The 21,896-nt window shown below is 35.6% G+C and overlaps 1 protein-coding gene across 4 annotated transcripts in view; it reads left to right on the forward strand.

The window, feature by feature from the left end:
• Window positions 1–21,896, forward strand: part of Cntnap2 (contactin associated protein 2) — a 2,081,788-nt gene that overhangs the window by 795,030 nt on the left and 1,264,862 nt on the right. For all 4 annotated transcript variants that reach the window (XM_087207770.1, XM_087207771.1, XM_087207769.1 and 1 more), the window contains exon 4: window positions 11,316–11,463. In XM_087207770.1, coding sequence (XP_087063896.1) covers window positions 11,316–11,463 — 148 coding nt within the window. The remainder of the gene's footprint in view (window positions 1–11,315; window positions 11,464–21,896) is intronic.

A 21,896-nucleotide genomic window follows, 5' to 3' on the forward strand; every position in this document is an offset into this window, starting at 1 on the left:
TAAGCACATTGGTAGACTGAAGAAAAAAAAAAAAAAAAAAAGGAAGAAAGAACACTTTCAGAAGTTTTCCAAAGAAAAGAAGTAGCAAATTAGAACTAAATGTGCATGGTGGTACACACCTATAATCCCAACCCTCCAGGAGGCTGAGGCAGGAGGATTACAATTTTTTGCCCAGTCTGGGAAATTTAGTGATTTAAAAAGCCCTGTCACAAAATGAGTGTTTTAAAAAGGACATACTAGGGATATAGCTCAGTGCAAATACCAAAACAATGGAAAAATAGTTTTTAAATAAGGAAGAGGCTAATATAAAAAGTTCAAGCTTTTTTCTCTGTGAAAAACTAGAGTCAAATTTATGGGGAATAATTAGCTTCTGTACATTCAGAAAATACTATTTTGTTTCATGTGATAGGATATAAAATGATAGCATAAATATATTAAGAAAGAGTGTTTATTAACATTCAAATCAAACAATACATTTAGTGTCAGTGTTATTAATATCTCACAGCATAAAACTATCCAAATGAGGGACTTCTCATTTTGAAAGTCAAAATTTAAAGATGTTAATTTGCATAGCTGTGACTAGTACTCATCTGAAATAAAACTTCGGTGGTGGAGATTATATGCTTATTTAAAACCCTCAGTTCTACACTTAGAAAGAGATTCACTGCACTCACATGCCCAGGAGTATTTTCTCATACTTACTGGCATCAATACTTACCAAATACCAGAGAAAAGCAGTGTTTATGGAGGATAACTGAAGATAAAGCTATCTCTCTATTTCTGCAGATACTTCAAACTATTTTTACAGTAAGCCGGCAAGGAGGGCTGAAAACCTGCATTGAAAATTTGGGTTAGCACTGTAAAACTGTGTTTACTGAATTGAGTTTTGGCATTTTTTCATAGGGCTTTGTGACGGGAAACTAGGAGAAAACCCCATGTGAAATTTGTCACTGCCTTTTCATACAGATGTTGTTGAATACTTTATTCTTAGTGCAACATAACTTCTTTTACATGAGGATTTGAGAAATTTCTTTCTGGGCTCAGTACCAGTGTTATGCTTTTTTAAGCAACTAGCTGGATTTTATTTCTACAGATAAGATAAATCTTCCAACTGATTGTGTCTCCATTTATATGTTATGCCAACAATCATAAAGTCAAATTTTTAGACACAAACACTGCATTTTTAAAAATATTTTTGGCAAGATAGTGTATAGATAACTATTTTAATCAAATTGAATGGAAATAATTTAATTTAAAAGGCAAATATTCTTTTCTCCATCTTTCCCTCTCCTGTTCCATTCTCCCTATGCCTTACATAGCAGTTTGTCCACTGTTCAATTTAAAAATTACCTATTACCACCACTTTACCATGGATAAATTAGTAGTTAACTTGCTTTTCCCCATACCTGACCTAATTTTATGAACAATATAAAATATTTTAATTTTCTATTTGCTATACAATAAAATAATACTCAGTCCAAAAAAGCAGGTCTGTGAACTACTGATACACATGACTTCATGGAAGGGAATATAAACAATATCATTCCAAGTGAAATAGGTCAGGGTGAATCCTTTCAGTAAAGTTCAAGAAAAGGCAAAGTTGATCTGTGGTGATATAAATTTGAAAAATGTTTGTATAAGGTGGGCAGTAGAATCAGATGACAAGGGCTTTGACTGAGATTTGGAAAGGAACTTTCTGGGGTAACAGAATATTCTGTATCTTGGTAGGACATGAGGGTTGCACAGATGGATAAATGCATTTCTCAAAATTGAGCAAATTGGTAAGACCTTTGTAGTTCCCTATATTAAACATATTTTCACCTTTTTAGAAAACTATACATAGAAAAACATGTTTAGAAAAACATACCCTGTCTAGTCTGCCGTTTCATTTGGAAACCAAAAAGCAAGCATAAATAATGTTGCTATTTAGTATAATCTGTCCTATAACACAAGTAAGCATGGAAAAAACAAAAAGTAAGCATATATAATTTCACTGTTAAATATAATCAGTTCTATATTATAGGTAAACATAGGATTTTAAAAATTCATGAGTATCAGGCAACCGCACTCTGCATCCTTCAAACCTCTTTTACCATTTTCCATGTTACATTTCCCATTCTCTTTGATACTGTGATGGCTTTTACCTACCTATATGCCTCCCTAAAGCCCCATGTGCTTATAGAAGGGAGGTAACTGGATCATGGGTGTGTGATATGGGATCAGCCCAGTGATTGGTTTAGCATAGTTCTGGGTGTGGATGATGAACTTATTGAAGAAGGAAGACCCAACCTGAATGTGGGTAGTACCAACCAATAGGCTTGTAACCTGGATGGAATCAAAAGGGAAAGAAGAAGGAAGGCTCATTGCCTCTTGCCTACCCTGCTGTGGACTGTTTCTTCTTTGCCAGGCCCCTCTGCCATGATACCCTACCACCATGATGACAGCCCACTATAGGCTGAAACCTCTACAAACTATGAGTTAAAATAAACATTTCCATCTTTAACTTGTGGGTGTTTGGTATTTTGTCCCAACAACCAGAAAGTAACTAAGACGGACACCAAGGTTGACACTAGCAAGACAGACAACCAATGGAATGTGTGCAGAATGAAATCCTCTACATTTAAATCTGTCCATAAAGTTCTCTGTCCATCTCTCTATGATTTCTCTTTTACTTTTGTGATATACTTAAGAATCAGACATTGATGATGAGAACCAAATAAAATGAGCCAAAGTCCCTGAACGTCTACTCCCGCCCATACTGAAATGTGATGTGAGAAGAAACAATCATGTGTTACATTAAAGTGAAAGAAGGAAGCAAGGGAGAGAGGGAGGAAGAGAGCTGACCCAAGATTCTTGTGCCTGAGACTTAGATTTTGGAGGGACAAACATTGAAAGGTGATGAAGCCATGAAAAGATGGAGTCTCCCTGTTGGGTAAACCGACTGCACATAAGCACAAAAGATAAACCTAGAGGACATCACTGTCCTAGGATCCCAGGAAGAAGTAAAGAAAGGGAAAGAAAAAGAAAGAACTGGATTTTTTTGATTTTTGTTTTACTGCATCAAATTATAGTTCTTAGAATGCAGTTCTTTTCTTCATTATCTAATGCTTCTAGTAATATAATTTTACAATGCTGTCAGTACATCTACAAAATTAAAAAGAAAAGAAGACGTATTTAACTGGGTTACCATATCAAGGAGAGTAATGCTGCTCATATGGAGATGGGAGGTTTTGGAATTGTCTCGCCATTTATCATGGTTTTGCATTCCAAAAAGAGTATTTTTTAGGAGACTTCAAGTGAATTATCCATATGAATATCTGAGGTTTAATGGGGGGGGGTGTTAATTTTCACATCTCTCCTAGCATTTCTCCTGATTGTTACATAATCATTTCCTTTTTCTCCCACAATGGTAGCTATTTTGCATTATTATAATAACATGTTCATACCTCTTGGAAATATTATGTGTTAGACTAGTGTCTTCGTGAATCTGACCAACAAGCTCTATTTTTTTTTGTAGGATACTATCAAATACATGGTTCTGAACTATACCTTTGGTCTTAATCAAAAGGCTGAGAAGCAAGGGTCTCTGAACTATAAATAACAACTCAGCTCTTTTTTTTACACATCCAAAAATGATAAGAGTTTATGAAATATAAATGTCTGGGTTGGAAAATACATATTTTTATTCATTCATTTAATCAGGCAGTAAATAGATAATTATTGATCCTGGGCCATTGTGTTAGAGGCATGTGATACAGAAGTACCAAGAGCATTACATACTCACAGCTCTCTTACCTAATTCCAAATCAGATGAATAATCAAAACTTGATGAATTAATTATGTGCAGCAAAGGGAATGAAAAGTCTAAATTTCTAGGTGTCCTACAGTACAGCTGGGGCAGCAGTGGTGAACCTATGGTATACATCTTTTATTTTTTAAGAAAAAAGATGTTAATGAATGAGTTTTTTCTGAACTTAAACTTCAATATTCAGATTTAATTGCAGCATTGGCACTTTGCAATAAATCAGTGGGATTTGGGTTGCAGTTTGGGGGCTCATCTCTATAAGGTTTGCCATCACTGACTGCTGGGGGCTGAGGAACGAGTGTCAGGGCAGGTCCTTCCTCTTAGGATGCTCTCTCAGCTCAGTCCTGCAGGTGGAGTGGCCAGCCAGATAAACACTGTGAGCAGAAACTAGTTTAAGAGGTCAGACTGGAAGAAGGGGAGATACAGGGATTTGTGGGAATCCTTTCCTTCTTCCAACCTCAACAAGGAGTATCACGAGGCCCAGAAACTCACACCACAGCTACAACATGGATAATCTATTTCTACGTTTTGCTATACATTCTTAGCATCAGGAAAATACAATCTAAAATTTGTCAAGAAATACAACTTTACTTAAGAAAAGTGGCAATGACATCAACGTACAGAATAATCAATATATCGGCCTGCTGCAGACAGGCAGGTCTGTGCACGCCCGACCGAGGTCCTGAGTCACGCGGAACACACCGAATCACCCCGCTGCAGACAGGCAGCCACCTGGATCAACACTACAAAGATGCAGAGGACAACAGACCACCAGATCAAGGTACTGAGTCCCACTGTTCCCGGCCCAGAGGTAGGGGCTTCTGAGCCATCATCCCACTGCTCCTGGTCCACAGGAAGGGGCTTCCTGGTCACCATCCCTCCCGCTGCTCCCAGCCCACAGGAAAGGGCGTTTGGGTCACCATCCCTACCGCTGCTCACGGCCCCTGGCCCACCTCACCCAGCTCAGAGAAGGTAATCCGTGCAGGCGCTAACAGCCCCCTGCCCCAGTCGAAATAAGAAAACACATAAATAAGTCTCAAAACCAGACTTCCAGATCACCTACAGCAACCCCAAAGGGAAATGAGATGGAACACTCTGATACTCAACCACCTGGACCCACTGAACTGGCAACAAAACAGGATCTGGAAAAAATGAAATCAGAAATAATTTCTCAGATAACAGGAGAAATTTTACCCCTAATGCAAGACATGATTAATAAATCTAGAGAGGAGCTCAGGAACATGATGGAATCCCAACATAAGAAACAAATGGAATCCATAAAACAGATGCAAATAGATTTCCAGGACATGAAAAACTCCATTGAAAGTCTACACAGGAGAATATAAATAGAAATGTAAAATAGAAAGAAAAGGTCCAATGGGGTAGGGGTAGTGGGAGGGGCAGGGGAAAGGAAAGAAGGGAAAGGAAAAATGATGAGAAATGGAAAAAATGGAAATAAAGTCTTTGTAAATAGGGAAGGGTGGAGGGCATGAAGGGAGGGCTAGGAATGGGGAAAAAAATAAGAACCAAGATACATTATGTAAAGGTACAATTCCCAATGAGAAATGTAATTGTGTTGAATACCTGCAATGTACCAATAAAAGAATTTAATACAAAAAAAAGAATAATCAATATGCATTTCTATTCTAGCAGTGATTATTTATATTTTAAACAAAGTCTCTCACTTTAAGAAATATGAATGCATAGTTGTTGTTATTGTTGTGGTTTCTTCCTAAATTTATCCCACTGAGATTGCTATCAGTAGCCCTAAAATATCTTCCTAGGTTTACTTACACAATAATAAGGAGTTTTAGGCACATATTATAGTCAAGCAAAATCTCGATGCCAAGATACAAAATCTAGTTATTTTGCTATAGGGAGTTACAATCTCTTATTTTAGGTCTCTTGAAAAATAAGATTTTAATGAGTGCTAAATGTACTTATTTACTTCATAAAACACATTGTCAGTTATACTTCAGACCCCATGATCGTAAATCTGAGGGAAATGTTAGTTCATGCATCACACACAACATACTTCTAAATCCCTATGTATTTTCTCTAGTCTGATAAATTATATGCTTCAAGGGCTTATATAATGCTTTCTGAAGTTTACCGATTTTTAAATGACGAAAAGCCAAAAAGTTCCCCAATGAGTTTAGACTTTTCACCTGTATTTGAATTTAGAGGAGAATTTACTAATCTCAGATATTCTCTTGGGGAAGCTGGAATGTAGCTTAGTGGTAAAGCACCTGCCTAACATTTGTAAGGCTCTGAGTTCCATCCCCAGGACCCTAAGGGAAAAAGTAAGAAATGATTTTTTATAACAGCAGCTGGCCAGCTGCATCCCCAGCCCATAGGCTAACTCTGGTCCATGCTGTTCTTTTAAAGTTTGTGAGCTAGAATAGTTTTCGTACACGTGTTGTAAAGGAAAGAAGAAGAGAATGTAGGAGGGGAAAAAGATGGAGGAGAATTCGGGGCAGAAAGCTATGCAGCCCTAAGCCTTAAATATTTTCTATCTTGTACTTTATAGGAAAGGTTTACTTCCTCTCTTGCACTACTTGAATCATTGTTTGAGCCAGAAGTAATTCTTTGTGCATGTGGTGAAAACCTTTCAGTTATTAAAAGGTCACTATTTCAAATTATCAATTATTCATTTTAATCATTTTAATCCTTATTTAAAGTTTCAGTTTCTCACACCAGAGAAACTATTCGGTATTTACACATGTGTGTCCTATTTATTTCACTTAAGAGTATGGCCTCAATATTCATCCATTTACCTATAAATGACTCTAGCTTGTCATTCTTTATGGCTAAGTAGTACTCCATTTTATAAAAAATACCACATCTTCTTTATCCACTTTCCAGTTGATGGGCACTTGGGCTGTTTCCAAGCTTTAGCTATTATGAATTGTGCTGCTATGAACATGGGTGCACATGTATCCCTGTGGTATGATTCTTTTAATTCTTTGGGGAAGATCCCCAACAGGGGAATAGCTGGGTCAAATGGGACCTCTAGTCCTCGTTCTTTGAGGTATCTCCAGACTGATTTCCACAGTGGTTGCACCAGTCTGCACTCCCACCAACAATGGAGAAGGGTTCCTTTCTCTCCACAACCCCTCCAACATTTGTTATTGGTTGATTTCTTGATAGCAGCCATTCTTTCTGGGGTGAGGTGCAAAGGGGTAGGGGAAGCGGGAGGGGAAAGGGAAAGGAAAAATTATGAGAAAAGGAAAAAATGGAAACAAAGTCTTTGTAAATAGGGAAGGATGGAGGGGATGAAGGGAGGACAGGGAATGGGGAAAAAATAAGAACTATACATCATGTACAGGTACAAGTACCCAGTGTTAAATGTAAATGTATTGTATACCTAAAATGTACCAATAGAAAATTAAAGGAAAAAAAAAGTCACTGACATTTAGATTATTCTAAAAGTAGTATGAGTGACTTCCACTATGTTTTGAAAAGTTCTAATTCTTTGCTATATATTTGCAAAGTTTGTAGGACACTAACTCTAAAAAGTATCATCGTAGATTATTTACATTTCACCTTCAGTTATATTGTGTCGATTTTACTAAACACACAGTTTTGTGATTTCCATTAATACTATGTAAATCATCATATAATAGTAAAACATATCCTATCCTAAGTATGGCCAAATCATGGCCAATAAGTGAGATTTAATACCAACATTATGTAGCACACCAGTAGCTAAGATTGATTTTTTAATCTTTCAATAATAAATTTTGCTGGTGTTTTTATGCAGCTACAAAACACTAATTATTTGAGCTTTAAAGAGAACTTTATACCAAAAATTTGACTTCATTTTAACTTTCCAACTTTTGATACACATTTCCAGTTCTTACTGGTTTGTTAATAATCAATTGTGTGTCTTATTTCTTCCTTTTTCAGCCCTACATGAAAAACTACAAATGCCTTGGAAAGAATTAAATTATGTAAAAATGAAAAAAAAAAAAGCTGCTTTCAAGGCCAATAACTGCAGTCATTGTCATTAAGCAATATGTCCTATAGTTATCAGTCTTCCTCTTCCTTTAGTAGAATATGCCACTGCAACATTTAAATTACTTATATTTAAACTGACAAAGAGTTAATCGATACTAAAGAACTTAATAGGAGCATGTTTGGAGAAAATTTGAAAACAAGAAAATATTGATTTTATTAAAATAAAATAAAAAACAGAAATAAGCTAAATACTCAGGCAAAATGCACCATCTGCTAAATAGGCCATAGATCCACTGTATGACCAAAATGTGGCATGATAAAAATTATCAATCTTTAAATTTGATACTCAAATATGCAATATCCAAGTAAAAATAAAGTGTGTTCTACCTAAAAAGAAAAACAAATCCTTTTTATTTCCAGTTGAAAATTTGATTTTCAAGTAAAGCGAGTGGAAGGCCTTGTTACTTTGTCCCTGATTTATCCTTATTAGATAACCAGCATCCAGTCACTACTTTTCTGAGTCTAAAGGTCCTGATTTGCAAAAATAGCATTCTTACCAAATTTAAAGTTTTCTATAGGGTATAAACAACACAAAGTGTGTGAGACCCTCTAAATAATAAAGTGATCTATAAATATTAAATGTTTTTATTAATTATATTGCCATACTTCCTTCTGTGTTTCTCAAAATTTCCAAATACTGTTACATCAAAAGAGACACTTTTACATGTACTTACATCTCTGTATTCAAGAAAATGAATAGTAGTCCCCACAACACTCTATGCCCTGTTTAAAACTTTAATTAGGGTAATGTCTTAAATGTCCAAATACACTCAAATATAAAAGAATACTAAAAGCACAATCTAATGATACTGTGAACTTTGAAGAAAGTATCGTATTGCATATATTTGCTCATAAATAATGAATGTACCTCTCTAAAAAGCTAATCTTAGATAAAACACTATTCTTCTAAACATCTCAAAATCTGTCACCTTTTCACTTGATGGTGAAATTTCAAATGCAATATAGGTGAATTTGGACTAATCGTCTTTCCCTTCCTGTATCTTAGTAATGGTTAATAATCTTTCAGTTCCTTAAAAAGGAAAAAATACCACGCAAATAATCAAAAGACCCCATAGCTGATGTTCAGCCTACTCTAGATTTAGGTGCTCAGGAAGCCATTGTCACAGATGTGCTGACAAGGTTCCCTTCCAAATGCAGCGTGGTCAGCAGAGGCTCAGTGGAAGGCAGCCTTGTTCACCCATACCAGGGGACACAGAGGTCACAGGATATGATGAAGGTCTTCATGGTCATCTTCAGCACTTATGCCCACACCACTATTCCTCTCACCTTCCTATCTGCTCCTTTGAAGCACTTGTGCCAGATTATTCCATCTGCTGTTAATTATTTGTAGTATTTTCTGCTATGCTGTAATCTTCTATCTCTCCATCTTCTCCACCTCTCTTTATTTCTGCCCCATTTTGCTCCCCCTGTACAGTAATATAAATACCATGAGAATCGCCGCTCTTGTCTCTATTATACTTTATTGTATTGCCAGTGACTTGAACGGCATCTGTACATAGAAGGTGAATGAGTGAGTGGATAAATAAAGGAATGAAAATATGAATAATATAAATAAAGGAATGAATCATTTGGACCTAAGTGCTAAAGTTGAGTTTCAGTGAGTGAATCACCCAGCCCCCAGGACAGGGAGTTCTGTCTGCTTCTTCAGAATCATGTGGATTAGGAGTTGAGTATTAAGACTGAATTTTTCAGGGAAAATCCAGATGTCATCACTCAAAGAAAAACGTTACCTTAACTAAAGACATTTACCGTGTTACTCCCCTCTTGCCTTTGTCTGTCAGGAATGCCTGTACATTAGTACCTGGGAATAGGTTGGTTTATATTCTCTCCTACTATTTTTCTTTAAATTGTTCATTCTTCTTTTAAAACATTATGTCTGCCTTTTACTTTCTCCTTTGCCCATATCACACTTTGGCACTGACCTGCAATTCCTTGATGTTCATTTCTTTCCCTGATATGATCTCAGTCAGAAATGTGTCCTTATTGTCTATTCCCGAATACATTTTGGTTCATAATTTTAGAGACTATACAATTTTAGTTCTAAAATGCGTTCTCCAATAAGCTAGTTGGGTATCCTGGTGGGATGGGAGGTAATAAAAATTATTAAGGTTTAAAGAAATTACTCATACAAGGCAAGATTCTAGCACAACTAGCACTGGTGTCTAAATCCCTTGGTTGTACTTTCCTCCTTATCCCAGGTTTCCTTTTCTCCATCGTGTTCTATTCCCTTCTTTATATCCCCACAGATCCATTCTGTACCCCTGGGTAGCTGAGCTTTTCTCTGGGGAGTCTGCCTGATTACATGACCCTCACAGATCATCACATATTAGGGAATTTACTAGTGCACCAAGCTCATGTGTAGTTCCTGACTTGGCAACATAAGGTGAAAAAAATTAAAGCAAGAAATATGGTGAGAGTCCATAGAAATTGTTTATTGTGTATTTTAAAAACAAAATATTGCCAAGCAAAGTGACTCAAGCCTGTCCATTCTGACTATTCAGATGGCTGAGGCAGGAGGCTGGTAAATTCAAAGCCAGCCTGGACAACATGAGACCCTATCTCAAAAAAAAGGGCTGCAATTGCCCATCAACTGGAGACTGGATAAAGAAGATGGGGGCTATTTTTTAAATAAAATGGAGTACAACTCAGTCATAAAGAATGAGAAACTAGAGACATGACTAGCTAAATGGATGCACATTGAGGCCATACTCTTAAGTGAAATAAATAGGACACACATGTGTAAATACCAAATAGTTTCTCTGGTGTGAAAAACTGAAAGTGTAAATAAGGATCAAAATGTATAATAGATAATGTGAAATAGGTAGAAAAGGTCCAAAGGAGAAGGGGAAGTGGGAGGGGTAGGGGAAAGGAAAGAAGGGAATGGAATTAATATGAAATAAGGAAAAAATGAAAACAGGGTCTTTGTAAATAGGGAGGGGTGGAGGGGTGAAAGGGAGGGCAGGGGAATGAGGAAAAAAATAAGAACCAAGATATAACATGTAAAGATACAAATTTCCAATGATGAATATCATCATTCTGTATACCTAAAATGCACCAAACTTAATGAGAAAATATTTTTAAATAAAAAAGGCTGGGAGCGGGGGGGGGGGGGGTGTTCAGCAGGAGGTCCTTGACTCAATTCCTAGCAGCAGAAAAGAAAAACTCAATTTAAATATTCATTGAACGTGATAGTGTTGCCCTATAGTGTTTCATTATTTACATATAGCAATAAATTTACATATAGAAAAGGACCCCTGAAAACCTTGGCCCGCTTCCTGTTTAAAACAACTTGTTTTCAAATAGAAGAAATGAAGCTTTTTTTTTTTTTTCAAATTGTTACCACATGAGGATAGAAAACTTTTCCATTCGATAAGACAAGTTGCATTTATTTTAGCACATGACGGATAAGGTTGTTTCCCACGTATATTTTTGATTTTTTTCAAATGTTCGAATCTCATTCTTTTCCCAGGCATTTCCTGGAAACGTGAACTCTGATAGCGTGGTCCGGCATGACTTGCAGCACCAGGTCGTCGCCCGCTACCTGCGCGTGGTGCCGCTGGACTGGAGCGCGGAGGGCCGCATCGGGCTGCGGGTGGAGGTTTACGGCTGCTCCTACTGTGAGTGCGCGGGTTCAAATCCGAAAAGGGGGACTTGTCATCTGTGCTCAGTAGCATTAAAACAAAACAAAACAAAACAAACAACAATAACAACAAAAACTATGAACACTTGCTTTCTCTGAAAATAACCTTCTATTTATAAATATTAAACATAAGTTTAACTATTAACAACACTTGTTTCCTCTGAAAACAACCTCCTATTTTTATATAGACAGCATAAGGTTCTTTTCTGTTTTTATGCTATAAATGTACATTACACATGTCACAGAAAAATACATCTAAGAATAACCTAAGGATTTAGATAATGAGGGTTTCTTTTTTTCAGTATGTTACAACAAAGCTTATTGTGTTGCCTGAAATCTTATGAAATATTCACCAAGAGGAAATCTGCACTGTTATCCATCGTTCTTATTTGTGGGTTTTTGAGTACTTTCTCAAGAATCTCCTTTCCCGAGTCTCTCTTGAGTTATGCCTCTTTTTATATTAAAAACCAAACACTGAGTTTGATGCCTGATACATTTTATATTACTCTATGTTGTCTTTGCTTTTGTCCAGTCTGTCTAGTCACCTAAAAAGTTTCCTTTCATTGAATCAGGTTTACACTCGTCCTTTTAAAAATTTTCTTAGATACATTATACCTTTTAAAATTTCTTAAATACTTTATACCTGTGTCTAACAATTGCAGTATATGGACTTGGGACAGTTCCAAATCTGCTGTCTGCTTTCTCTGCTTATTTTTGTTTGTAGCAACATAGGGTCCTTTTATCCAAAGGGAGTGTATATTAAGGCCTTCAGAGGATGCCCAGAACCACGGGCAGCAATGAACCCTTTGTGTACTATTTATTTTCCTATCCATACACCTTATCTATGATAAAGTTTAATTTATAAATTAAACACAGTAAGAAATTAACAATAACTGGCCGGGGATTTAGCTCAGCGGTTCCGGCGCCTGCCTCGCAAGCACAAGGTCCTAAGTTCGATCCCCAGTACCAAAAAATTAAAAAATAAAAAATAAATAAAAATGTTTTTTTAAAAAGAAATTAACAATAACTAATAATAAAATCCAAAAATTATAACAATATGCTGTAATGAAGGTTATTTAAAATGCATGAATTTTTTTTGTTTCTGAAACTAGGTATGTAATTTTTCTGGATCATAATTAACTACAGGCACTGAACCCACAGAAAGTGAAAGAACAAATGGAAAAGATTGTTGTCCCTTCTCCTCCCCTCCTCCTTCTCCTTCTCTCTTCCTCCTTTTCCTCCTCCTCTTCCTCTCCCTGTCTTTCTCCATTTCCTCCTCTTCTTCCTTTCTTTTCTTACCCTTCTTCTTATCCTGCTTATATTTTACCCACATCCTTTTTTTTAACCATCTTAACTATGGTCTCAATTTCTTTAAAACTTTATCTTTGGCAGTTCTTTCAAAAAAATAAAAAATAAGCTTGCAAAGGGTTCCTGTAAAGAAGATTTCTTTTTACTTAGTTTCTTCTGTGAATGCACTATCAACCCAAAATTACATTAACATTTTTTCACTTCTTTTGAAACCACTAGTTATTATAAATTTATTCTGCAAACACATAACTTGCAAACACTGGCTTCCTGATATCAATTCTCCTGTAAAGCATTTTTTTCTCTCATCCAAGGAAATTTTTTTCTTATTTTTTTGATGGGTCAGGAGAGGAGGAAGTTTGGGTATGGAGAGAGAGGGCAATTGAGATATCCAATTTTTGCAAGAATTAGAACTAAAAGCTCAATGCAACTATAAGTTTAAAAACATTCTTCCATTGGAGGAGCTTCTTAAAATTCATGAAACAGTATTTCATAATAAGGGACACACCTGTGGAAATTTAATTGCTTTTCCAGAAAGCCTGGGCTTTGAAAATCACAGAGAATTAACTGAAGCAAACTAGGACTATTTTAGTGTATAAATTCCCTACAGGAGAAATCAGACAGCCTTGGAAAACTACAATCACATTTATATGACTAGATGTCAGTGATAATAAATGATAAATAGTAAATGAAAAATTGGCAACATAAAACAAAATAAAAATTGAAAATAGCTTTGTAGTAGGTTGGACAATGGTCTCCTAATGATAATTCCTGGAACCTAATGCTTGTGTAAGACAAGGGATTTGCATCTATGATGAAGTTACCACTCGATATGGGAACCACAGCCAGCATTATCCAGGTGGACCCTAAATTCCACTACTCTAGTCCTGAGAAGAAATGGTGGAGGAGATTTCACAGGCAGGGAAGGAGGAGGAAATGTGACCACAGAGGCAGAGATAGGAGTGCTGTGGTTATAGAGCAAGGAATGTCAGCATCTACCAGAAGCTAGAAGAGTAAAGGACCGGATTCTGTCACAGAGCCTCAGAAGTGCTACGGTATGGTGGACACAATGAGGTCAGCCCACTGAATCTGCTTTGGGACTTGTGGCATGTGGTATGGTGACAGAACAAATCCCTCTTGTTTTAAACCACCAAGTTTATAGGAATTTCTTAGAGCAATAGCAGGAAAGTGATATATGAACCAACATCATTTTAGGAAATATATATTTTTTAAAAGATGTAAGATATATATTGTTCTCTAATATCATTTTCTATTAAGATATAAATGACCTTAACATATGCTAGCCACAAGAGTCTATCTAGGACTTGAAATTAGCTAAAGAATTAAAATCTTAATCTTAATTCATGTAGATTTGAATTTCAATATTGTGAGTACTGGCTACCATATTGGAGTGTACAGTAAAAAGAACCAAAATATCTACTTCTTGATATTTCTCATCCACATTTCTTTCTAATCTGAATAATTTATAACATTTATTTTTAAATAGCAATCTCTAAATAGTTTTCCTTACTTTTGAAAACAACAATTTAATCATTCCAAACACTGCCTTTATTTATTTTTTTTAAATGTAATCACTAACATCTCCCTAATCACATCAAATGTTCAGGTATGGTTCAGATTAAGTTTTTCTGTTTAGGAAAAATGCCAACTATATGTCTTTTTTTCCAAGAAAAATATACGTGCTTGTAGTAAGAAAAAAAGTGTGTAAATAATTTGTTATACACAGCTTTCCCAAAGTTCATAAAATTTGTATTTCTCTATACTGGAATTCAGACTACAGGGGACCCTTAGGTGAGAGTGTGTTTTTCTTTGTCTTAATGAACTATTTTCTGAAGGGATTTCTGTGATTTTCAAGGAGAATAGGAATCAGAGTTCTTTGAGGACATGTGAATCAGATCTGCTCTCTCACTTGCTGTCTTAGGAAGTAGCAGAACTGCATGTTCCTGGATCTTAGCAGGGAGAAACGTGGCTTTGCTTTCTCCAGTGGGAGAAATGACTTCTTGTATTTTTCCAGGAATCACTACACAGTGAATCTGGGCTCTATCTTGAACCTACAGCCTAGGAAGGGAGTTCATTTATTTTCCTCTTAATGTTTACAGTTCTTCCGTGACCACTCTGTGGTCTGAGAAATGGGGTATTCTCAAGGTTGGAAGCCTGAAGTTACCATAAAGAACACATCTGTTCCAAGTGGAGATCAGTTCCAGGCCTATTTTTAAAGCCTTTAGGGCCTCTACCTCTTGTGTTTCCTGACTTGTCTTAAATATTAAATGATTTCTAGTTTCAATGAAACTAAACTCATTTTAAATTATTCTGCTCCCTCTTTATTAAATTTTCTCCATGCTTAGCTGAAACAAACATATGCTATTATTTTTTAAACCCAATGAGATGCCTAACGACTTTTGACTCTGTACTCCATAATCCTTCTCCCACAGTACTGACATTGATCTCCTTACTCCACACTGGAAGGGTGGCATGAAGCAAAAAGAAAACTCCTCAGTTGAATTATTTTGAAAAACATTTTATGGCTGCATTGCCCAAACATTCACTTTACAAAAGCCAAACACTGTGTGTTGATTAAAGCAGTGATCATTTTTGATGCCAAACACTAAATTAGCTTTTAACCAGAGTCTTTATAAAAATAAGCTCAGCACCTTGCAAAACCAAGGAACAAATAATTAAAGTAATTTTTATATATGACTTTAATATGGAGGAATAATTAATAAGGCCTAGAAAGGCTACCCAATGCAAATCATGGCGGAAAATTGGTGGGGGCCAAGAATAAAAGCATGCTAAGAGAAGCTGAATACAAATACTGTAGAAGAATGACAAAGTTTGATCCTTTCATGATGGGCCCACAGGACATCTGTCTTCTCCACTGACAGCATTTTGTTGTGGGAACCACAACTCCCTCCCTTGGCTCCCATTCTATCTAGGCAAAAGATGCCACCATGTGTATATGAATTAGTTTCCTAGGCCTTTTGTAACAAATTTCCATAAACTAGGTAGCACGGGACAACAGGAATTTATTCTCCTGTAAGCATGGAGCACAGAAATTCCAAATTAAGGTGTTAGCAGATTTGGTTCCTCTGGAATGGTCACAGAGAAAAACTGTTCCATGGCTTCCAGCTTCCTCATTCCAGCCTCTGTCTCTGGCTTCTTCCCTCTGTGTTTCTGTGTCTAGGTGGGTACATGTGGCCTTCTTGTGAGAACAGCAATCATTGTTTTTAGGACCATCCGAATTCAGCATGACCTCATTTTAACTAATTATGTCTGCAGAGATACAATTTCCAAATAAGTCCTTATTTTGAGGTTCTGGGTAGATAAGAATGTTTGAGAGAGTACTAGCCAGTACAATGCAATATGTACTTATTAACATTGGTCAGAATATATGTATAGTTTTCCTGGGCACAACAAAAAGAGTTCTGAAAGTCAACTCATGTTCTCTGCTGCAAATTAGATATTTAATTTTGTAGGATGTAGAAGAATCTCTGAAACTTGCATTTGGTATCCAGAATTTCTTCAATATATCCAGTAAATATTTTTACTGAGTCTGCTGTAATCAGGCATCTGGAAATATCTTAAAGCATTGTCCTTGCTCTCTAGTAATTTAAATTTGGGAAGAAGGGACAAACAAATAAATAAGTGCAGGACTATATGAAAAATGCTACTACAGTGGAAAAGAAAACTTCACCAATGTTGGTAAGGGGATAAAGCATCACCCACTTTAAAAAATGACAAAAATTTGGACAAAGGAACATTCCATATATGAAACAGAATTTACAAAGACATAAAGACTCAGAGGTGAGAGCATAACTTATTCCATAATGGGAGTTAGTTTGTCGTATGTATGTGTTTAGTTAAAATGAAAATTTTAATATTTCCTGGAGGATTCATATATTTATTTGTGACACAGATGTATCAGTTTGATTACCATTAATTCTCCTATTTGTAAAGGATTTTGCTAATTTTGCTCAAAATGCAAGTGTTATCACGTTACAACTGTGTTGAAATACTTTAATAATGTTACATTGATTTGAAAGTCCAAGATGTTAGTTGGAAATACGTTTCCCTTCAACCCATCAACTATCTCTGCATTTTGTACTGCACTACTGTGAACCATTCATATTTCCAAATACATAAAAGATCTGCTTGTGTAACATATTATCCTTCAAAATGTTCTCTGAGGAGAGTAACTTCTCCCTCATGGCTCACCTGATCAATTATTTGGTATTTTCCAAGATTCACTTGCTATGCAATCTTCAGTAGGAATATTTCTCTGAATTTCTACATCTTTCTTTTCTTTTCTTTTTACTCTCATTCTATCCAGTGAACATTTCCAATGAATCATTTATCACAATAGCCCAAAAGAAAGTAGACTGTGTATATTGGAAAGAAGAGACACACACAGTCACTCAGTTCATCACTGGTCTTCATTAACTGGAAGACTTCCTCTACTGTAAGCCAGAATGAACACATATTAGGTGTAAATGGTAGAGATATAATTTCTCCCCTTAGTGGAAACCACTTAGTATTTGAGGATATATATATATATATATATATATATATATATATATATATATATTCTTTTATTAGCTGATCAGGGTATAATTCTATTACATTATTACGTGACATTGAGTGGTATGCTTATGAGCATATTCAAAATATTGAAGCAATTTCCAAACTGAACATAGCAATTGATATCCTCAAAGAACTAGATTAAAAAAAAAATAACTCAATGTTTCTTTCCTTACTTTAATAGTTTTAGGTCTTATATCATTTTCTGTTCAGATTAATTTAAACCACAATTTCATGAGGTTTCTTAATGTGTTACATATATAAATTACTTATCATCAGAGGAAAATTATATTGTTCATTAATTTTGGTTGGATATCTAGAACAATTTGAAAATCATGAGAAAAACAGATTTTGTAGCTACAAATGCCAAGTTACAAAAGATAAACAGGTAATTACAATCATCATACTAGTACATTTTGTATGTAGGACATGCTGTGTATTTAAGTTTGCAGGTAATTAGATTTAACAATTTTAGTATGTTGTACCAGAAAATTACAAAGGAAAAAAAATGAAATGGAAATTGCTATTAAAAGAAACGGAATTTAGATTCAATTACACGTTGTAATCTTTAATTCTTATAAAAATAGTTGGTACTTCAAACAGGAATTGGAATACTTGCTAATAAAAAGCCTGTTTATTTATAACTAATGGTTGTACATGTTGGTGCTGGTAATGGAGAACTGATGAATTATCCTTGTAGCAGTCTGATACTTTTTGAGATGGTGAAAAATATAGCAGGGCATTTGTGTTGTGGTCTGTACCCACTTCAGCAATGTTAATTTAAAGGTATAGCTATTAAAAGATAATAAGATATTACATTGTCCTACTGAAGAAGGCAGACCTTTAGTGGGTCTCATTCCTAGATCAAAGTTTGAAGGTCATAGTTGAATAGAAAAACATTTTTAAGCAGGAAAAATATTATAGTCTTATTTTCCATTCTGTGGGGGTTTATGGTATCAATATTGAGTTAATTTTTTAAATGTTAATTTGTTTTAAAAAAATAAATACTACTGAGTCTTCAATGAGAAAATATTAGGTATAATAAAATCACTAATTCATAGTTTGGAGGCCTGCTTATTATGCCACTGATTTAAGTAGAATTCACATTTATTGCTTACTCCAAAACCTAAATTTAGGTTTACTCTCAAAAATTTTCAAAGTTAAATTGACATATATAATCAACAATGTTCATTTAAAAGCGATCTAAAATTACAGGTCAAGAATAACATACAGTTAAATTGATGTGTGCAGTTCTGAATTATGAATAAAAGTGGAATTGCATTGTGAAATTAGAGAGGATGTGATTTTTATTACACGTTAGTCCAATTTTTTTCACGAAGTAATTTTTCAAGGAAAATAAACATTAAAAGAAAATTACACATGCATATTATGATAGCTGAATGAAGATAAAAATAAAATAATTACAGAGAACTATTAAATAAGATGTGTTGATTACCACAAAGAGGAACTGTTATGTGTTGCTGCACAAGAACATTAAGGCTGAAAAATTCCCAACAGACTCTCCTACCCAGTCTCTTCTTTTACTAATGAGGAAACTAAAATCCACAGGGTTATATGACCTACATACATCAGTCGCAAATCTAGAAATCCTCTATCACTGTCTTCAGGATAGATCCCTCTCCGACATTAGATACCTCTTTCCTCTGATTACTTCTCCTTTTCTTCCCTATCCATGAGGACTTTGTAAACATCCCAGTGATAGCCCATGGAAATGATTCTGTTGTGGGTTCTAATGAGTATAAAAACTGTCTGGCCCATCAATTATCACCCTAAGAACATACAGAAAGAGACATTCAGCCAAAAAAAAAAAAATCTCAATGGTACTGCACATAACTCATACCCAAGAGAAGAATTTAAATGACTGATCTTGTTCATAATGTTCTCACTTAGGAACATCTTGCAAATAAACACAACTCAGGCTTGCATTGCATTGGGGGGCAGAAAGTTTATCAGTCTTAGTCAGTACATTTCCTCTGGTAATCCCACCTCCTGAGATATTTCCACTACCTTTTGCACATATGGTAATCCTTATTTATGTTGGGTGATTGCAAAGAGTATTAAAGTCTAAGTTACAGTGATATAGTTCATCAACATTTCACCTATAATCCCAGTTTAATGTGAGGGAAGAAGTACAATTTAAAACACTGCAAATATATATGAGATTCTTTTATTAGCCTTTATTCTTGAGTTGTTAGTCTTAATTATTACCTATTTAAATTAGCTTAGGTAGGGAGAGAAGAACAAATATTTAAGATGGCAATTACAACCCTCATGAATTAAAAGTAACAATATAATAAAATAATTATTTAGTATGCTGATTTTCTAAACCAAATAATCTAAATCACTTAAGTTAGCACTCGGTCATTTTAAAATAATAGATTAAATAAATTTATCTCTATTAGGATAGTATCATATCTTTTATATTCAGGCTTAAAGACAATTATTCCAATTTTTAATGATTTGTTATACTTTTTTGGTACTGGGGATTGAACCAGGACCTTGCACTTTGATGTTTATACTTTTAAATATTATATATATATTTATATGTATATATATTCTCATGTTCAATATATTGTCATGTTAGTCTTGTCAGTCTTTCATGCTTGTCTTGACCTGGAAAGTGTAAAGGAAGTATCCTATGCTCTACTTTACTTCCCAAAAGTGTGGGAAAGATCTCAGAAAAAAGAAGGCAATATTTTCTGAACATTCTGAATACTATACTTGCAAGTACCCCCAATATGAATCTTGCCTTAAAGGAAACACTTATCTGTGGGATGTTTTGGGCAGGGTGTCCCTATTTTAGGTTGCTAAGATAAACAAACCTAGCATCTCTGGATTTGTGATCATTGCTTCCAGGAAAACAACTCAGAAGCTAAGTGACCCTTTAATTATCACATGTAGATGTTTTATTACCCAGTTGCTTCTGTGGAAAGGAACTGCTGCTTTCTTATCTGAGAACTTCCATGTTACTCCAAGCCAGAGAGTACATGTCTAATGGAGGAAAGCAGAACCAGAGGATCCACGCAGTACACCCGGATCCCACTCTTCTCTGCTATCCCTCTGCCTTCTGTTCCTCACCTTCAGCGGTTGGCCAGGAAGGGATTTCCACCACAAGGTTATGGAGATGGCTGAACCTTGTCACCTCGCCCAGAACAGATGAGATCTACAGCAGTTTATTAGCATATAAACACATCCTTTAGGAGGGAGACATCTCACAGTATGCAAGGCTAATTAAGGCTGCACTTGGATGTAGAGTGAACAGCCAACGGACAGGGAGGCAGGCATCAGGTGTCAGGTATCAGGAGAGTGACCTGCCTACCCCTGGCTCCCTCAGGAAGCTGGGAAAAACAGAAAGCAAGTGCAGTAATTATAACAGCGTCGCCCACCCAAATGAGAGACCCAGAGCCACATCTGAGGGATTGAGCAGGACAAGAGGTTCCCTTCATTCTCCAGATGAGCTTTCCAATAACATTGCAGATAAAATGTGCTACAAATGCATTTAAAACCATCCTACAAAGAAAGTCCTCTGAATTTGAGATCCTGGGATAACAAGGGAATGCAAAGTGTCTTCTCTTTCGTCAAGCAGCAGTATGGGTCCAGCTATCCTTGTTCACAAACTGCTTAGCCTGGTGGTAGAGCCTGCTTTACTTGCCTCTGACCTCCCACACTGACTGTGGATCATATCATTGCCTTCTGTTTTGTTCTTACATAATTTACGTCACTCATTCTTGTCTCCCTCGCTATCTACTCTTGTCCTTATATGTTCTTTCTAAAACACGTAAAGTGATAAATTTATTAAAAAATCATATTTCTCCCCTTTAGCCAAGGTGAATGTCAAACAGGTCAAGCTTTGCTGGCCTTGACCCTGTTAATGTTTTTGGCAGCTGGATCTTTGTTTTTGGAAAGGAAGCAACTGTCCTTTGTGCTGTAGAACATTTGAGAGCATGTTGGGCCCCTACTCATCGAATGTTAGTCATACATCTCCTCTTCTTGCTGTGACAAGCACATCTGACTCCAGAGGTTGCCAAATGTCCTCAGGGAAACAAAACTGTAAGAACTGCTGGTATAGATGGTGTTTAATGTCATCTGGTATTGTTAGGTACTGTAGAAGAAATAAAATGGACAAATTGTAAGAACTGATTCAATATTTAACGTGTAGATTAGTGGTTGTAATGTGTAGACAGCCGATCCTGCATACTGAGATTTCTGTCTTTATATTCATAAGAATAATACTTATGGTATTAAATTATGTTTAGATATTACACACTGTCAATGAACAACTATTATATCATCTTGTCAACTTAAATATTATAAAGAAAAAGACCCTCTACATTTCTATATTTTCCATGTTTTTTATAGAAAAAATCATACAAAATTTCTTATAAATATTTCAATACATGCTCTTTTATTTTGATTAATTACTAATTCTTCCCTTTTTGGTCATTAGTTATCTTTTCAACTAGGATAAGTTTGAATTCTACTCTCAAT

Source organism: Heterocephalus glaber, unplaced genomic scaffold (genome assembly GCF_053883595.1).
Source record: "Heterocephalus glaber isolate CG9 unplaced genomic scaffold, H.glaber_assembly_v1.0 deba00000818, whole genome shotgun sequence".
Taxonomy (NCBI): Eukaryota; Metazoa; Chordata; class Mammalia; order Rodentia; family Bathyergidae; genus Heterocephalus; species Heterocephalus glaber.